This window comes from Mytilus edulis, chromosome 10, assembly GCF_963676685.1.
Source record: "Mytilus edulis chromosome 10, xbMytEdul2.2, whole genome shotgun sequence".
In the NCBI taxonomy this organism is placed as follows: domain Eukaryota; kingdom Metazoa; phylum Mollusca; class Bivalvia; order Mytilida; family Mytilidae; genus Mytilus; species Mytilus edulis.
The window spans coordinates 42,772,475-42,791,216 of NC_092353.1; the positions used below are offsets into that span (position 1 = coordinate 42,772,475).

Sequence of the window (18,742 nt, forward strand, 5' to 3'; positions counted from 1 at the left end):
TGTTTCTGTCTATTCGAAATAACATAAAAAATGTGGTGCACACTGTTAAATAACTCGCTACGCGCGTTATTCAGTGTGCACCAAATTTTTAATGTTATTTCTTCATAGACAGAAAAAATATTACAGTCATTCCTTAAATATAAAAATGTGGTAGTAATTAGATAATCAATTGTGTTATCTAGCTTTGTCAATATTTCTTCTAAATAAAACTGCAAACCAAATATATCGTATAAATTTAGTTGTCGACCCAAACTAAAATCTAATAAATGAATTGGGTGATCAATTATCTTTACCATAACACATGAATACAACAGGAAAAAAATTAGATTGACAACTACAAACGATAAGACATTTCACAAAATCCGATGAGAATACAAATATAACATCAAAACTAAATATATAAAGTCGGGAGCCTCTGGCTTTTGTTAGTCTTGTATGTTATTTTTTTAATTTAAGTTCATGTATATGTTTTGGAGTTTAGTGTGACGTCCATTTTCAATGAACTAGTTAACAATTGTATTTAGGGGCCAGTTGAGGACCACCTCCTGGTGTTGGATTTTCTCGCTGTGTTGAAGACCTATCGGTGGCCTTCGGCTGTTGTTTTCTCTTTGGTCGGGTTTTTGTCTCTTTGACATATTCCCCATTTACATTCTCAATTTTAATCAGAACTTTCGGCCTAATTCCAGGTTGACCTTCTAAAAGTACACATCTACCGTGATTAATAAAACAAAATCGTCCCGTCATTAATGTACACGAATATTTGCATCTGGATTTTAAACAACAATTGTCAATCAAACTATTTCGAACTAAACGTGATGCTAAATCGACTGTAGTAAGAAATGGATTACTTTACTTGCGCATATCCTTCGAAAAAAAGAGTTCCAGAAAAAAGAGAGGCGTAAGCCCGGGAATATCAAATCAATCGGGAGATATATGCTCCGTATGCAGCCGAGTCACAATGTATAAACAGTTTTCAACTAGATGTCAAAGTATGACCTTCAACACAGAGCCTGTGGTCTAACTGAAAAGCAAGATATAAAGGGTATAAAAACGACTAGTGAAAAAATATTCATACTGGAAACCAAACGGTTTAATTTATATATAAAAAACGAGAATTTAAAAACACATATGGACCGCACCAACAAACTACGACCTCGGAATATAAAATTAAGAATAGAAATAAGAAATATGTTAAACAGACAACAACCCGACAAAAAAGAGCAGATGACAGACAAAGATCACCAATGGGACTTCAACGCAGCGAGAAAAATCCCACATAACGGTTTTTCATTTAAGTAATACAATAATTTATTATAATAGCTTAATTTGCTTATGTATGCTTCTCTGAAGAAAAAAAATTTTTTTTTTACAGACTTCAAACCCCCAACTGTGACTTCAAGTCCAACTTCCTATACAGAAGACATTGGATTCAATATTACACTTAACTGTGAACATTCTGCAAACAACGACCCTGTTACTAAGATTAAATGGTTCTTTCTAAATATGTTTGACAAATCACATGGAGTGCACAATGTTATCAATACAGATGTGGCGAAATATGGGGGATCTACAGTAGATTCGCCTTCATTAATGATATATAACATTATGCCAGATGATATTGGGGAATATAAGTGCCAAGCTTTCACGGATTATGCTTCGGAACCAGGATCTGGTCCTGTTATTTACGTTAGGTTACAAAGAGGTGTTTATTTAAATTAAATCGGCTAAACAAGAATAACTATTCAAGAAATAGGAAGACAGCAAAGGGGGCATTACAAACCTATTATTTCCCCGTTTTAAAATCTAACTGAACCTGAAAATTACGTCAAGTTATTGGTTGCATTCCCATTGTTTAGGGCGTTGTTAGCCAATCGTTGCATTAGATATTTGGTAGTTTTCACTTTTTCTACATACAGTGTAGCTATCTATACATCTGTTTATACGTTTTGCATTTGTATAATAGAGATGTTAGGAAAATGATTTATGACCGTGGAAAAGTCTTATTTCTGTAAAATGTAAACTATATTATTTGAGACTTAATGTTTAAATATTTATTTGAATTTAAAAAATCAAGGTTGTTATTATCTTCAAGTAATGCATAGGCAGCGGAATAAAAATCAAAAGGGGCAAATGTCTTTTCAAATTCGAAATAGGAATTGTCTTGAAACGCTTATGATATTGGATTTTTTTGTAAAACCTGAGATCAGAGATAAAAAAATTAGGGGAACCAAAACAGTTTTATAAGTTGTCTCCCTGGTTGTAAATATAAACCCTCGCACCACCAAAAAATGTCGAGAACTCTGTCATGAGCAAAGATGTTATCAATATACATTTAGGTAAGTAAACAAAATTTATTTGCATTTTTACTTTGTATATTTTAAGCTGCTCCTGTTTTCAAAGAATCGATTAGTCAATATAAGTTTGAAGTTGGAGATGACATACTACTTCCCTGTTCGTACGAAGCATTTCCTCCGGCCACATATGTCAAGTGGAAGAAAGATTCAAATACCATCCCAAAATGTGTCTCTAAAGATACTTTGTCAGCTTTAAACACCGAGCGTAGGGCGGTATCAACTAAGTCCTTAGTATGTGACCTGACAGGAAGTCCTGAGCTAGTTATTTCCAAAGCACAGATTAGTGATTCAGGTTCTTACCAGTGCTGTGTTAATAATACAGATTTCAAACAATGTGGAAATGACATTGTTGTTGGTTGTAAGTATGACATCTTCACTGTATTCCTAAGTAGAGAAATGTGTAATTAACAATGTAATTGAAAAGGGGGACACACATGTGCAATTCGCAAACAATGCAAATCTAAAAAGTCAAGATAGATGTACAGTGTATGAAATATATAAAATATATACTTTTTCTGGTACATGCAAAACGAATCCACTATAAATAAATATGTTTAAACTATGCAAAACGAATTAAATGATGCACAATGCATAATTTCCAATAACAAATTTGGATAAAATGAATAGGTCTTCCGTCCAGTCCGGCTAAATATTCTGTCACTCTAAATACAAATTGAAACCCAAAATATTACCCATTAGTTCAACAATTTATTTCTACAGCATTTTATTAGTGCGAATGAATAACTATTTATCATAAAACACATTAGTCCAACAAAACAAGGAACCAGAACGACCCCTAATATCAAATAGAGGTTTGTAGCGTCTTTGAAATTGTGAAAACATGTTACAGGTATGTCTTTTTGTGTCAAACAATTTACATCTGACCTTCCAGATGTACCACCCTTAATAGCATGGGGAAACATATAAAATTACGTGTCTGCTCTTACAAGAACTTGATTTCAGTGGGATAGCATGTAACTGACTGTGCTGTGAGTTGTGTTCATTGTTGAAAGCCGTACTGTGACTTATAATTGTTGTTAATTTCTATGTCAATTGGTCTCTTGTGGAGAGTTGTGTCATTGGCAATCATACGTCTTCTTATTTGTATATTTATCGAAACTTTAACTTTATTGTTATCACAAAATGAACTAAAAAATATGTAATCTAATATCATATAAGTATTGAATTGTGTACAACTGATATGGTGTTTCCTTAGAGACGTAATGTCAAGTGTCGAAAGTTGCGTTTACCAGCAACAATCAATCAACCAATAATTCAAATAGAGAATCGTCCTTTAGATTTTTAAGAGTTAAATTATATTTGTTTTAACTCGTCAGAGATGCTATGGATGATTTTCTATATAAGACTCATCAGCGGCGCAGTTGTGAACCAATTCAGTTTTATCAGTTTTCATCAAAAATACGATACGTATGTTAGAATTCAAAAATCATTTATATTTTCCTAAACTGCCAAAAACATGCAGTATTTCTCGACCTGATAGATTTACACATACACGGTTAGATACAGTATTTTGTCAATGCATATTTCTCTACGCAAAAAACACAGTTGCAGTTAAAAGATAATTTCACAACAATGGCCATCAGCACAGAAAAAAAATGGCGACGCCCAAAGACATTACCAATATGTTGTACAGTAATAACAACTAAGCTTAACACATGCGAAATACCTGTAGACAATCATAACCAAATTAGCTATAAGTTATACTTTATAATTTACATTAAAAAATACATTAAAAGTTACGTTGATCAAATTCATTTCATTATAATCCAGTTATAATCTACATGTAACATTGCAGATAAGCCTATTGTACATGTGGTTACAGAACCGATTGTAGCAGAATACCAAACAGCACATACCATCCACTGTAGCGTAGAAGCCTATCCTGATATCACCTCTGTAGAGTGGAATATTACAACCGAGTCTGGAACGAGGGTCTTTCCATCTGAAAACAACATAAGTGGAAAATATTCTGGATCTTCAGTAACTTCGCCGTCACTGGATATATTATCGGCAGATTTTACAGACACGGGCCAGTATATATGTACAGCTGAAAACATCTTTGGGAAAACATCAAGTACTGTAGTTAATATACAAGTGAACGGAAGTAAGTATTTGTGTTGTTATTAGAATACTGAGTGTGTTGGTATTAGTCTTTGTTATAATGATGTATTCTTCTGACGTTTCAGTCTCGTTGTAATCTCATTTGAAATTATTTCAAAACACTCTTGATACACGCGGAAAATATCAATGAATTTTAAAAATGTTATAATCAAACTTACTCTGTGAAATAAAAAGTAAAATCACAAAAATACTGAACTTAGAGGAAAAGCAATTTGGAAAGTCCATAATCACATGGCAATTTCAAATAACAAAACGCTTCAAAAACGAATGGACAAGAACAAATTGTGTACTTACAACAAGTTTTTGCATCATAATTGTTTTCAAATTTTATAACCAATCAAGTCAGTCTTTTTAGCCAAATGTTGAGAAAATTGGTGACGGGTACAAGAAATGATTTTACCAGAAACATGTACATCCCATATATTTGTTTTTTTTTTCTTTTTAAGTTTCCTAGATATATATTTTTTTTCAATTATCATAACAATGAAGTTGAAATGATATGCATCATAGAAATAGAGAAAAATCGCAAATTTACAAAATTGACACCAGGGTAAATTTGACACACAAAAGCAACAAAATATTATAAAACTTTCTTACATTAACACCTAACTATAGTTTTTTTTAAATTCTAATTTATTCAATTTACCAACTTCATCTTTTTTGAAATTAAGAAAAAAAAAGTTTAATTGTGGAACTATATTTGTTTTCAGGATAATTGCCTACAAATGGGTAAAAATTTATGAAAAATTAGAAAATCTTCAATTTTGGGTACTTTCAAAGGGCCGTAGCAAAACAAGAGAAGTCCACCACCATACGATGTTTTCCTCAACATTTATTTACAGTTATATAAACCCAAAAATCAGGTTAAGAAAAAATTTTAACTCTAGAAATATTTGGCTCCTCAGAGTGTATACCTGTACATCCTTAAAAATAATTTTAGCTTTTTACTGATTAGTTTTCTCATTTGAGAATTTCAACATATCGCTTAATAGATACATAGATAAATAAGAAACAACACGCAAACAGCTAGAATGTAGAGACTAATTGGTCACTAAAAATTAAAGAATAGAGAATAACAGGCCAAACTTATAAAGCATAGAAATGAAGGACACCCCTCATAATTTTAAAGAAGAATAAAATGTCCCAAATTCAAAAATGAAAATGAATCATCTGAATCATCTTAAAAGTCGATTTTAATGCATCTTTTCTTAATGTTTCTGAATAAAAGAAATATTTACGCCTACAACTGTGCATGATTTTTGTTGCCGTGACTGCTCAAGCAATTTTTATGAGAAGTCTTTATATGGTTATAAATACTTCATTTGTTATCATGAAGCTATATGCTTGTTTTCTATTCAATCAAGTTTCAAGTTTCCATTATACACTCTTGCTTTCCATTCAAAATGCAATTACAAAAGCAAAGAGTGGTTTTAATGAAAAGTAAAATAACAAAATACTGAACTATTAAACGGAAAGTCCCTATTCAAACGGCAAAATTAAAATCTCAACCTCATTAAACGAATGATTAATAACTGTCATAGTCATGACTTGGTACAGGTATTTTATTATGTAGAAAATGGTAGATAAAACCTGGTTTTATTACTAGCTAAAAAGTATGAGAATCGCATTTAATTTCATTATATTGACAACGATTTGTTAACAAACAAACGGACATAATAGGTAAAAATGTCAAAAATAGCCATAATTCGGACTTTTTTTATTCATAGATAGAAGGAGATGTGGTATGAGTGCCAATGAGACAACTCTCCAGCCAAGTCACAATTTGTAAAAGTAAACCATGATAAGTCAAAGTACGGTCTCCAACACAGAGCCTTGTCTCACTCCGAACAGCAAGCTATAAAGGGCCGAAAAAAAGGAAAAGTGTAAAACCATTCAAACGTGACCAACGGTGTAATCTACATGAAAAATGAGAAACGAGAAATGTTTTTGAAGGTCATCTATTGTGAATTCGTTAATATCAATTGTAAACCAACTTTTTGTGGAGTTTATGGGTAAATATCAACCACGAATTCAAACGCTCTACAAATTTCAAATTTTCTTTAAGTTTGTATGAAGACTTTGGCAAAGCTACGAAATCAAATATCCTCGAAAATGCTAGTTTTCGTCAAACCGCGCGATGATATTCCTTTCGTGGTATACTGGTGTTCGTCTGGCGTCTGTCACAACATCTATCACGTATCAAATTCTTAGCCACTTAAGTTATATTCACCCATCGAAAATATGATTTGTTTGACTTTAATTCCTACTAACTACAGATCCATCTTTGACGACCACTACAACTCAAAATCCGGGAACGTCATCTCATTCATTGACGCCCACTTCAACTCGAAATCCTGGAACAGCATCTCCTACAACGACGACCACTTCAACTCAAAATACTGGAACAACATCTCTTTCAACGACGTCCACTCCAACTCAAAACCCTGAAACTGCATCTCATTCAACGACGTCCACTTCAACTAGAAATCCTGGAACAGCATCTCCTACAACGACGACCACTTCAACTCAAAATACTGGAACAACATCTCTTTCAACGACGTCCACTCCAACTCAAAACCCTGGTACTACATCTCCTTCAACGACGTCCACTTCAACTCAAAATCCTGGAACAACATCTTCTACAACGACGTCTTCCTCAACTCAAAATTTTGGAACTACATCTCCTTCAACGACGTCTTCCTCAACTCAAATTCCTGAAACTGCATCTCATTCAACGACGGCCACTTCACCCCAAACTGCTGGAACAACATTTCATTCACGGTCGTCCACTTCATCCCCAAATCCTGAAACAACATATCCTTCAAGGACGTCCACTTCAACTCATAATCCCGGAACTGCATCTTCATCAACAACATCCACTTCACCCCAAAATCCTGAAACTACATCTTCATCAAGGCTCCTAACTACATCAAAAACAACTAAAAACCCTGGTAAATATTGTATTTGAATCTTTTTTTTTTCTATAAAGTTTATCGTTTAATAACATTTTGTAAATGCTTTAATTTGTTTTTGTAAAAAGAAAAGGGAGTGCTCATATTTCAAGTTTCAAAAAAGTAAAAAAAGGGAATTAATATAATTCTCATCTACAGACGCTCCCCTGCTGCGTCCAAAGTCTCAAACAACACTTGATTTAGTAAAAGTCTCTATGTTGATTACATTAAGCATTTGGGATGTCCCGATACATTAATTTGCTCTTAAACAATGTAGCAATTTGCGAACGAAATATCGTCAAAGTACAATCTCCAACACGGAGCCTTGGCTCACACCGAACAGCAAGCTATAATGGGCCGAAAAAGGACAAGTGTAAAACCATTTAAACGTGACCAATGTTATAATCTACATGAAAAATGAAAAACAAGAAACATTTTTGAAGGTCATCTCCTGTGAATTCGTTAATATTAATTGTAAACCAGCTTTTTGTGGAGTTAATTGGTAAATATCAACCACGAATTCAAACGCTCAACAAATTTCAAATTTTCTTTAAGTTTGTATGCAGACTTTGGCAAAGCTACGAAATCAAATATCCACGAAAATGCTAGTTTTCGTCAAACCGCGCGATGATATTCATTTTGTGGTATACTGGTGTTCGTCTGCCGTCTGTCACAACATCTATTGCGCATTAAGTATCAAATTCTTAACCACTTAAGTTATATTTAACTATTGAAAATATGATTTGTTTGACTTTAATTCCTAGTAACTACAGATCCATCTTTGACAACCACTACAACTGAAAATCCGGAAACTGCATCTCATTCAACGACGTCCAATTCAACTCGAAATCCTGGAACAGCATCTCCTACAACGACGACCACTTCAACTCAAAATACTGGAAATACATCTCCTTCAACGACGTCCACTTCAACTCAAAATCCTGGAACAACATCTCTTACAACGACGTCTTCCTCAACTCAAAATTCTGGAACTACACCTCTTTCAACGAAGTCTTCCTCAACTCAAATTCCTGAAACTGCATCTCATTCAACGACGACCAGTTCACCCCAAACTACTGGAACACCATTTCATTCACGGTCGACCACTTCATCCCCAAATACTGAAACAACATCTCCTTCAAGGACGTCCACTTTAACTCATAATCCTGGAACTGTATCTTCATCAACAACATCCACTTCACCCCGAAATCCTGAAGCTACATCTTCATCAAGGCTGCTAACTACATCAAAAACGAGTAAAAACCCTGGTAAATATTTCACTGGAATCTTTTTTTTCTATAAAGTTTATCGTTTAATAACATTTTGTAAATGCTTTAATTTGTTTTTGTAAAAAGAAAAGGGAATGCTCATATTTCAAGTTTCAAAAAAGTATAGAAAGCGAAGTAATATAATTCTCATCTACAGGCGCTCCCCTGCTGCGTCCAAAGTATCAAACAGCACTTAATTCAGTAAAAGTCTCTATGATGATTACATTAAGCATTTGGGATGTCCCAATACATTTATTTGCTCTTAAACAATGTAGCAATTTGAAAACGAAACATCGTCAAAGTACGGTCTCCAACACGGAGCCTTGGCTCACACCGAACAGCAAGCTATAAAGGGTCGAAAAAAGGACAAGTGTAAAACCATTCAAACGTGACCAACGGTCTAATCTACATGAAAAATGAGAAACGAGAAACATTTTTGAAGGTCATCTACTGTGAATTCGTTAATATTGGTTGTAAACCAACTATTCGTGGAGTTTGTGGGTACATATCAACAACGAATTCAAACGCTCTACAAATTTTAAATTTTCTTTAAGTTTGTATGAAGTTTTTGGCAAAGCTACGAAATCCAATATCCACGAAAATGCTAGTTTTCGTCAAACCGCGCGATGATATTCATTTCGTGGTATACTGGTGTTCGTCTGGCGTCTGTCATAACATCTATCGCGTATCAAATTCTTAGCCACTTAAGGTAGCACAATACAAAGATTTTTTCACTCCCAATGAGACATCTTTATACTGATGTAATTCATTTCATCCTTCTTTATATTTTATAAATGAGGTACCAAAAGAAAGAAGAAAGATTAAACTTTCAAATTGTGATAATTTCATTATGACATAATTATTACATAATTAATTATTATGTAATTAGTTGCTAGATTGTGATGTCCACACTTGAATGAATTTAGCTTCTTTGTTCTTCATAGCATCCCAAAATATTTTATATATTCTTGTACAACACAGCTTGACCTCCAAAACTGTGTCTCAGATTTCCCAAAACATCAATAGAACAAATGTTATACCAAATTGAATTTAGTGGTCTCTTATGAATTGATGTTGCAAATTTCATTGAAGATTTATGAGAGAATGTAATACAATAGGAAAAATCTGAGACACAGTTTTGGAGGTCAAACTGTGTTGTGCACGAATCTATAAAATATTTTGGGATGCTATGAATAACAAAGAAGCTAAATTCATTCAAGTATAGACATCACAATATGGCAACTAATTACATAACAATTAATGATGTAATAATTATGTCATAATAAAGTTATCACAATTTGAAAGATTGGTCCTTCTTCTTTCTTTTATTACCTCATTTATACAATTTAAAGAAAGATGAGTGGAATTACATCAGTTTAAAGATGTCTGATTGGGGATAAAAAATCTTTGTACTGTGCTACCTTAAGTTATATTTAACTATTGAAAATATGATTTGTTTGACTTTAATTCCTAGTAACTACAGATCCATTTTTGACTACCACTACAACTCAAAATCCAGAAACTGCATCTCATTCATTGACGTCCACTTCAACTCGAAATCCTGGAACAGCATCTCCTACAACGACGACCACTTCAACTCAAAATACTGGAACAACATCTCTTTCAACGACGTCCACTCCAACTCGAAATCCTGCAACAGCATCTTCTTCAACGACGACCACTTCAACTCAAAATACTGGAACAACATCTCTTTCAACGACGTCCACTCCAACTCAAAACCCTGGAACTACATCTCCTTCAACGACGTCCACTTCAACTCAAAATCCTGGAACAACATCTCCTTCAACGACGTCCACTTCAACTCAAAATCCTGGAACAACATCTCCTACAACGACGTCTTCAATTCAAAATACTGGAACAGCATCTCTTTCAACGACGTCCACTCCAACTCAAAACCCTGGAAATACATCTCCTTCAATGACCTCCAATTCAACTGAAAATCCTGGAACAACATCTCCTACAACGACGTCTTCTTCAACTCAAAATTCTGGAACTACATCTTATTCAACGACGTCTTCCTCAACTCAAATCCCTGAAACTGCATCTCATTCAACGACGGCCACTTCACCCCAAACTGCTGCAACAACATTTCATTCACGGTCGTCCACTTCATCCCCAAATCCTGAAACAACATCTTCTTCAAGGACGTCCACCTTAACTCATAATTCTGGAACTGCATCTTCATCAATAACATCCACTTCACCCCAAAATCCTGAAACTACATCTTCATCAAGGCTGCTAACTACATCAAAAACGACTAAAATCCCTGGTAAATATTTCACTGTAATCTTTTTTTTCTATAATGTTTATCGTTTAATAACATTTTGTAAATGCTTTAATTTGTTTTTGTAAAAAGAAAAGGGAATGCTCATATTTCAAGTTTCAAAAAAAGTAAAGAAAGCGAAGTAATATAATTCTCATCTACAGCCGCTCCCCTGCTGCGTCCAAAGTATCAAACAACACTTAATTTAGTAAAAGTCTCTATGATGATAACATTAAGCATTTGGGATGTCCCAATACATTTATTTGCTCTTAAACAATGTAGCAATTTGCAAACGAAACATCGTCAAAGTACGGTCTCCAACACGGAGCCTTGGCTCACACAGAACAGCAAGCTATAAAGGGCCGAAAAAGGACAAGTGTAAAACCATTCAAACGTGACCAACGGTCTAATCTACATGAAAAATGAGAAACGAGAAACATTTTTGAAGGTCATCTACTGTGAATTCGTTAATATTGGTTGTAAACCAACTATTCGTGGAGTTTGTGGGTACATATCAACAACGAATTCAAACGCTCTACAAATTTCAAATTTTCTTTAAGTTTGTATGAAGACTTTGACAAAGCTGCGAAATCAAATATCCACGAAAATCCTACTTTTCGTCAAACCGCGCGATGATATTCATTTCGTGGTATACTGTTGTTCGTCTGGCGTCTGTCACAACATCTATCGCGTATCAACTTCTTAACCACTTAAGTTATATTTAACTATTGAAAATATGATTTGTTTGACTTTAATTCCTAGTAACTACAGATCTATTTTTGACTACCACTACAACTCAAAATCCGGAAACTGCATCTCATTCATTGACGTCCACTTCAACTCGAAATCCTGGAACAGCATCTCCTACAACGACGACCACTTCAACTCATAATCCTGGAACTGTATCTTCATCAACAACATCCACTTCACCCCGAAATCCTGAAACTACATCTTCATCAAGGCTGCTAACTACATCAAAAACGACTAAAAACCCTGGTAAATATTTCATTGGAATCTTTTTTTTTTCTATAAAGTTTATCGTTTAATAACATTTTGTAAATGCTTTAATTTGTTTTTGTAAAAAGAAAAGGGAATGTTTATATTTCAAGTTTCAAAAAAGAAAAGAAAGCGAAGTAATATAATTCTCATTTACAGGTGCCCCCCTGCTGCGTCCAAAATATCAAACAGCACTTAATTTAGTAAAAGTCTCTATGATGATTACATTAAGCATTTGGGATGTCCCAATACATTTATTTGCTCTTAAACAATGTAGCAATTTGCAAACGAAACATCGTCAAAGTACAGTCTTCAACACGGAGCCTTGGCTCACACCGAACAGCAAGCTATAAAGGGCCGAAAAAAGGACAAGTGTAAAACCATTCAAACGTGACCAACGGTCTAATCTACATGAAAAATGAGAAACGAGAGACATTTTTGAAGGTTATCAACTGTGAATTCGTTAATATTGGTTGTAAACCAACTATTCGTGGAGTTTGTGGGTACATATCAACAACGAATTCAAACGCTCTACAAATTTCAAATTTTCTTTAAGTTTGTATGAAGACTTTGGCAAAGCTACGAAATCAAATATCCACGAAAATGCTACTTTTCGTCAAACCACGCGATGATATTCATTTCGTGGTATACTGTTGTTCGTCTTGCGTCTGTCACAACATCTATCGCGTATCAAATTCTTAACCACTTAAGTTATATTTAACTATTGAAAATATGATTTGTTTGACTTTAATTCCTAGTAACTACAGATCCATTTTTGACTACCACTACAACTCAAAATCCGGAAACTGCATCTCATTCATTGACGTCCACTTCAACTCGAAATCCTGGAACAGCATCTCCTACAACGACGACCACTTCAACTCATAATCCTGGAACTGTATCTTCATCAACAACATCCACTTCACCCCGAAATCCTGAAACTACATCTTCATCAAGGCTGCTAACTACATCAAAAACGACTAAAAACCCTGGTAAATATTTCATTGGAATCTTTTTTTTTCTATAAAGTTTATCGTTTAATAACATTTTGTAAATGCTTTAATTTGTTTTTGTAAAAAGAAAAGGGAATGTTCATATTACAAGTTTCAAAAAAGAAAAGAAAGCGAAGTAATATAATTCTCCTCTACAGGTGCCCCCCTGCTGCGTCCAAAATATCAAACAGCACTTAATTTAGTAAAAGTCTCTATGATGATTACATTAAGCATTTGGGATGTCCCAATACATTTATTTGCTCTTAAACAATGCAGCAATTTGCAAACGAAACATCGTCAAAGTACAGTCTTCAACACGGAGCCTTGGCTCACACCGAACAGCAAGCTATAAAGGGCCGAAAAAAGGACAAGTGTAAAACCATTCAAACGTGACCAACGGTCTAATCTACATGAAAAATGAGAAACGAGAGACATTTTTGAAGGTTATCAACTGTGAATTCGTTAATATTGGTTGTAAACCAACTATTCGTGGAGTTTGTGGGTACATATCAACAACGAATTCAAACGCTCTACAAATTTCAAATTTTCTTTAAGTTTGTATGAAGACTTTGGCAAAGCTACGAAATCAAATATCCACGAAAATGCTACTTTTCGTCAAACCACGCGATGATATTCATTTTGTGGTATACTGTTGTTCGTCTTGCGTCTGTCACAACATCTATCGCGTATCAAATTCTTAACCACTTAAGTTATATTTAACTATTGAAAATATGATTTGTTTGACTTTAATTCCTAGTAACTACAGATCCATTTTTGACTACCACTACAACTCAAAATCCGGAAACTGCATCTCATTCATTGACGTCCACTTCAACTCGAAATCCTGGAACAGCATCTCCTACAACGACGACCACTTCAACTCATAATCCTGGAACTGTATCTTCATCAACAACATCCACTTCACCCCGAAATCCTGAAACTACATCTTCATCAAGGCTGCTAACTACATCAAAAACGACTAAAAACCCTGGTAAATATTTCATTGGAATCTTTTTTTTTTCTATAAAGTTTATCGTTTAATAACATTTTGTAAATGCTTAAATTTGTTTTTGTAAAAAGAAAAGGGAATGTTCATATTTCAAGTTTCAAAAAAGAAAAGAAAGCGAAGTAATATAATTCTCATCTACAGGTGCCCCCCTGCTGCGTCCAAAATATCAAACAGCACTTAATTTAGTAAAAGTCTCTATGATGATTACATTAAGCATTTGGGATGTCCCAATACATTTATTTGCTCTTAAACAATGTAGCAATTTGCAAACGAAACATTGTCAAAGTACAGTCTTCAACACGGAGCCTTGGCTCACACCGAACAGCAAGCTATAAAGGGCCGAAAAAAGGACAAGTGTAAAACCATTCAAACGTGACCAACGGTCTAATCTACATGAAAAATGAGAAACGAGAGACATTTTTGAAGGTTATCTACTGTGAATTCGTTAATATTGGTTGTAAACCAACTATTCGTGGAGTTTGTGGGTACATATCAACAACGAATTCAAACGCTCTACAAATTTCAAATTTTCTTTAAGTTTGTATGAAGACTTTGGCAAAGCTACGAAATCAAATATCCACGAAAATGCTACTTTTCGTCAAACCGCGCGATGATATTCATTTCGTGGTATACTGGTGTTCGTCTTGCGTCTGTCACAACATCTATCGCGTATCAAATTCTTAACCACTTAAGTTATATTTAACTATTGAAAATATGATTTGTTTGACTTTAATTCCTAGTAACTACAGATCCATTTTTGACTACCACTACAACTCAAAATCCGGAAACTGCATCTCATTCATTGACGTCCACTTCAACTCGAAATCCTGGAACAGCATCTCCTACAACGACGACCACTTCAACTCATAATCCTGGAACTGTATCTTCATCAACAACATCCACTTCACCCCGAAATCCTGAAACTACATCTTCATCAAGGCTGCTAACTACATCAAAAACGACTAAAACCCCTGGTAAATATTTCATTGGAATCTTTTTTTTTTCTATAAAGTTTATCGTTTAATAACATTTTGTAAATGCTTTAATTTGTTTTTGTAAAAAGAAAAGGGAATGTTCATATTTCAAGTTTCAAAAAAGAAAAGAAAGCGAAGTAATATAATTCTCATCTACAGGTGCCCCCCTGCTGCGTCCAAAATATCAAACAGCATTTAATTTAGTAAAAGTCTCTATGATGATTACATTAAGCATTTGGGATGTCCCAATACATTTATTTGCTCTTAAACAATGTAGCAATTTGCAAACGAAACATTGTCAAAGTACAGTCTTCAACACGGAGCCTTGGCTCACACCGAACAGCAAGCTATAAAGGGCCGAAAAAAGGACAAGTGTAAAACCATTCAAACGTGACCAACGGTCTAATCTACATGAAAAATGAGAAACGAGAGACATTTTTGAAGGTTATCTACTGTGAATTCGTTAATATTGGTTGTAAACCAACTTTTTGTGGAGTTTGTGGGTACATATCAACAACGAATTCAAACGCTCTACAAATTTCAAATTTTCTTTAAGTTTGTATGAAGACTTTGGCAAAGCTACGAAATCAAATATCCACGAAAATGCTACTTTTCGTCAAACCGCGCGATGATATTCATTTCGTGGTATACTGGTGTTCGTCTGGCGTCTGTCACAACATCTATCACGTATCAAATTCTTAGCCACTTAAGTTATATTTAACTATTGAAAATATGATTTGTTTGACTTTAATTCCTAGTAACTACAGATCCATTTTTGACTACCACTACAACTCAAAATCCGGAAACTGCATCTCATTCATTGACGTCCACTTCAACTCGAAATCCTGGAACAGCATCTCCTACAAGGACGACCACTTCAACTCATAATCCTGGAACTGTATCTTCATCAACAACATCCACTTCACCCCGAAATCCTGAAACTACATCTTCATCAAGGCTGCTAACTACATCAAAAACGAGTAAAAACCCTGGTAAATATTTCATTGGAATCTTTTTTTTTTCTATAAAGTTTATCGTTTAATAACATTTTGTAAATGCTTTAATTTGTTTTTGTAAAAAGAAAAGGGAATGCTCATATTTCAAGTTTCAAAAAAGTAAAGAACGCAAAGTAATATAATTCTCATCTACAGCCGCTGCCCTGCTGCGTCCAAAGTATCAAACAACACTTAATTTAGTAAAAGTCTCTATGATGATTACATTAAGCATTTGGGATGTCCCAATACATTTATTTGCTCTTAAATAATGTAGCAATTTGCAAACGAAACATCGTCAAAGTACGGTCTCCAACACGGAGCCTTGGCTCACACCGAACAGCAAGCTATAAAGGGCCGAAAAAAGGACAAGTGTAAAACCATTCAAACGTGAACAACGGTCTAATCTACATGAAAAATGAGATACGAGAAACATTTTTGAAGGTCATCTACTGTGAATTCGTTAATATTGGTTGTAAACCAACAATTCGTGGAGTTTGTGGGTACATATCAACAACGAATTCAAACGCTCTACAAATTTCAAATTTTCTTAAAGTTTGTATGAAGTTTTTGGCAAAGCTACGAAATCAAATATCCACGAAAATGCTACTTTTCGTCAAACCGCGCGATGATATTCATTTTTTGGTATACTGGTGTTCGTCTGGCGTCTGTCACAACATCTATCACGTATCAAATTCTTAGCCACTTAAGTTATATTTAACTATTGAAAATATGATTTGTTTGACTTTAATTCCTAGAAACTACAGATCCATTTTTGACTACCACTACAACTCAAAATCCGGAAACTGCTTCTCATTCATTGACGTTCACTTCAACTCGAAATCCTGGAACAGCATCTCCTACAACGACGACCATTTCAACTCAAAATACTGGAACAACATTTCTTTCAACGACGTCCACTCCAACTCAAAATCCTGGAACAGCATCTCCTACAACGACGACCACTTCAATTCAAAATACTGGAACAACATCTCTTTCAACGACGTCCACTCCATCTCAAAACCCTGAAACTGCATCTCATTTAACGACGTCCACTTCAACTCGAAATCCTGGAACAGCATCTCCTACAACGACGACCACTTCAACTCAAAATACTGGAACAACATCTCTTTCAACGACGTCCACTCCAACTCAAAACCCTGGAACTACATCTCCTTCAACGACGTCCACTTCAACTCAAAATCTTGGAACAACATCTCCTACAACGACGTCTTCTTCAACTCAAAATTCTGGAACTACATCTCCTTCAAAGACGTTTTCCTCAACTCAAATTCCTGAAACTGCATCTCATTCAACGACGGCCACTTCACCCCAAACTGCTGGAACAACATTTCATTCACGGTCGTCCACTTCATCCCCAAATCCTGAAACAACATCTCCTTCAAGGACGTCCACTTCAACTCATAATCCTGGAACTGCATCTTCATCAACAACATCCACTTCACCCCAAAATCCTGAAACTCCATCTTCATCAAGGCTGCTAACTACATCAAAAACGACTAAAAACCCTGGTAAATGTTTTATTGGAATCTTTTTTTTCTATAAAGTTTATCGTTTAATAACATTTTGTAAATGCTTTAATTTGTTTTTGTAAAAAGAAAAGGGAATGCTCATATTTCAAGTTTCAAAAAAGTAAAGAAAGCGAAGTAATATAATTCTCATCTACAGGCGCTTCTCTTCTGCGTTCAAAGTATCAAACAACACTTGATTTAGTAAAAGTCTCGATGGTTATTACATTTAGCATTTGGGATGTCCCAATATATTTATTTGCTATTAAACAACGTAGCAATTTGCGAACGAAAAATCGTGTGTAGCTGGGTTTTTTTGGGAAAGTTTAAATATTAAAAACCATTGGTACAACTAATAAGAATGTATTTGGAATACAAGTTTTTAATAGCTTAAAGGAATAATATAGAATTAGTGGCATTTATCAGAACTGAGTATGAACAACGTGCACCATTATAATGGTGCATTTCACATCCCTTTCAACGTACCAATTACTCTATAATCCACGTTGGCAAAAGCTTAATTAAACGTGGAAAAGATGAACAGTCTAGTGTACCTTTTTATATCTTTTTAAATGATATTTTGCAGAGGCAATTTCATGTCAATGTCCATGTAGCTCTCTTGGAATTGGGGCAAGGCAAGATTTATCAAACTATACAATGGCTGAACTACTCGAAATGTTAGGTCCTCAACTGGCAAAATTGGAAAAAGAATTATCAGTTGACAAATCCAACTTATCGGCGACGATTAATAAAAGGATCAGTGCAAAAGATAATAGAAAGTCTTCTCAGTCTATTGGTATTTTTGGAATAGTCTTCATTGTTTCAGTCATCTTGTGCGTTGTTATCATAGATATGATGTCATTTATTAATTTCCTGAGACCTAAATTGAAGAGAGGAAAAACTGATACTTCAGAACCAGAACAAGGGTCAGACTAGATGACTTACAAAATTTGACTTCATACTTCATGTTTTAAGCAAGATACTTAAACGTGTTTCGTTTTCAACGGGACACCCTTTGAATTGATATTTCAAGAACGTTCCAGTGAATATAAACTCTTTGGAATATACCTTGCAGATTGTGTCATCGGGTGGTAAAAAGTTCTTCCTTCTTGTCGTTGAACTAGATATGACTTTCTCTAATTATAGATCTGCATGTTGGTTTTTTTTTATAATTTATACAAAATGATAATAATCACACTGTGCAAGTTCAGCGGAGTCGCATCTAGCTAAAACGTGATCGTCACTTGCATT

The 18,742-nt window shown here is 34.5% G+C and overlaps 1 protein-coding gene across 1 annotated transcript; it reads left to right on the forward strand.

Annotated features, from left to right (window-relative positions):
* Nucleotides 1-981: 981 nt before the first annotated feature.
* LOC139492778 (mucin-2-like) lies at nucleotides 982-18,427 on the forward strand. The gene is made up of 14 exons (XM_071280928.1): nucleotides 982-1,042; nucleotides 1,373-1,702; nucleotides 2,383-2,712; nucleotides 4,171-4,479; nucleotides 6,773-7,447; nucleotides 8,212-8,715; nucleotides 10,190-11,005; nucleotides 11,762-11,995; nucleotides 12,754-12,987; nucleotides 13,745-13,978; nucleotides 14,737-14,970; nucleotides 15,729-15,962; nucleotides 16,721-17,494; nucleotides 18,078-18,427. Exons 1-14 carry the CDS (start codon nucleotides 982-984, stop codon nucleotides 18,425-18,427), a joined length of 5,319 nt encoding a protein of 1,772 aa, XP_071137029.1.
* The last annotated feature ends 315 nt before the right edge of the window (nucleotides 18,428-18,742 follow it).

What these genes read in the sequence shown, in the direction of transcription:
- LOC139492778 (XM_071280928.1), top strand. Translation starts at nt 982, where the DNA reads ATGTCAAAGTATGACCTTCAACACAGAGCCTGTGGTCTAACTGAAAAG. An exon ending in AAAAACGACTAAAATCCCTG is followed by an intron (nt 11,006 to 11,761) that starts GTAAATATTTCA and finishes TTTAATTCCTAG; the next exon opens with TAACTACAGATCTATTTTTG. An exon ending in AAAAACGACTAAAAACCCTG is followed by an intron (nt 17,495 to 18,077) that starts GTAAATGTTTTA and finishes GATATTTTGCAG; the next exon opens with AGGCAATTTCATGTCAATGT.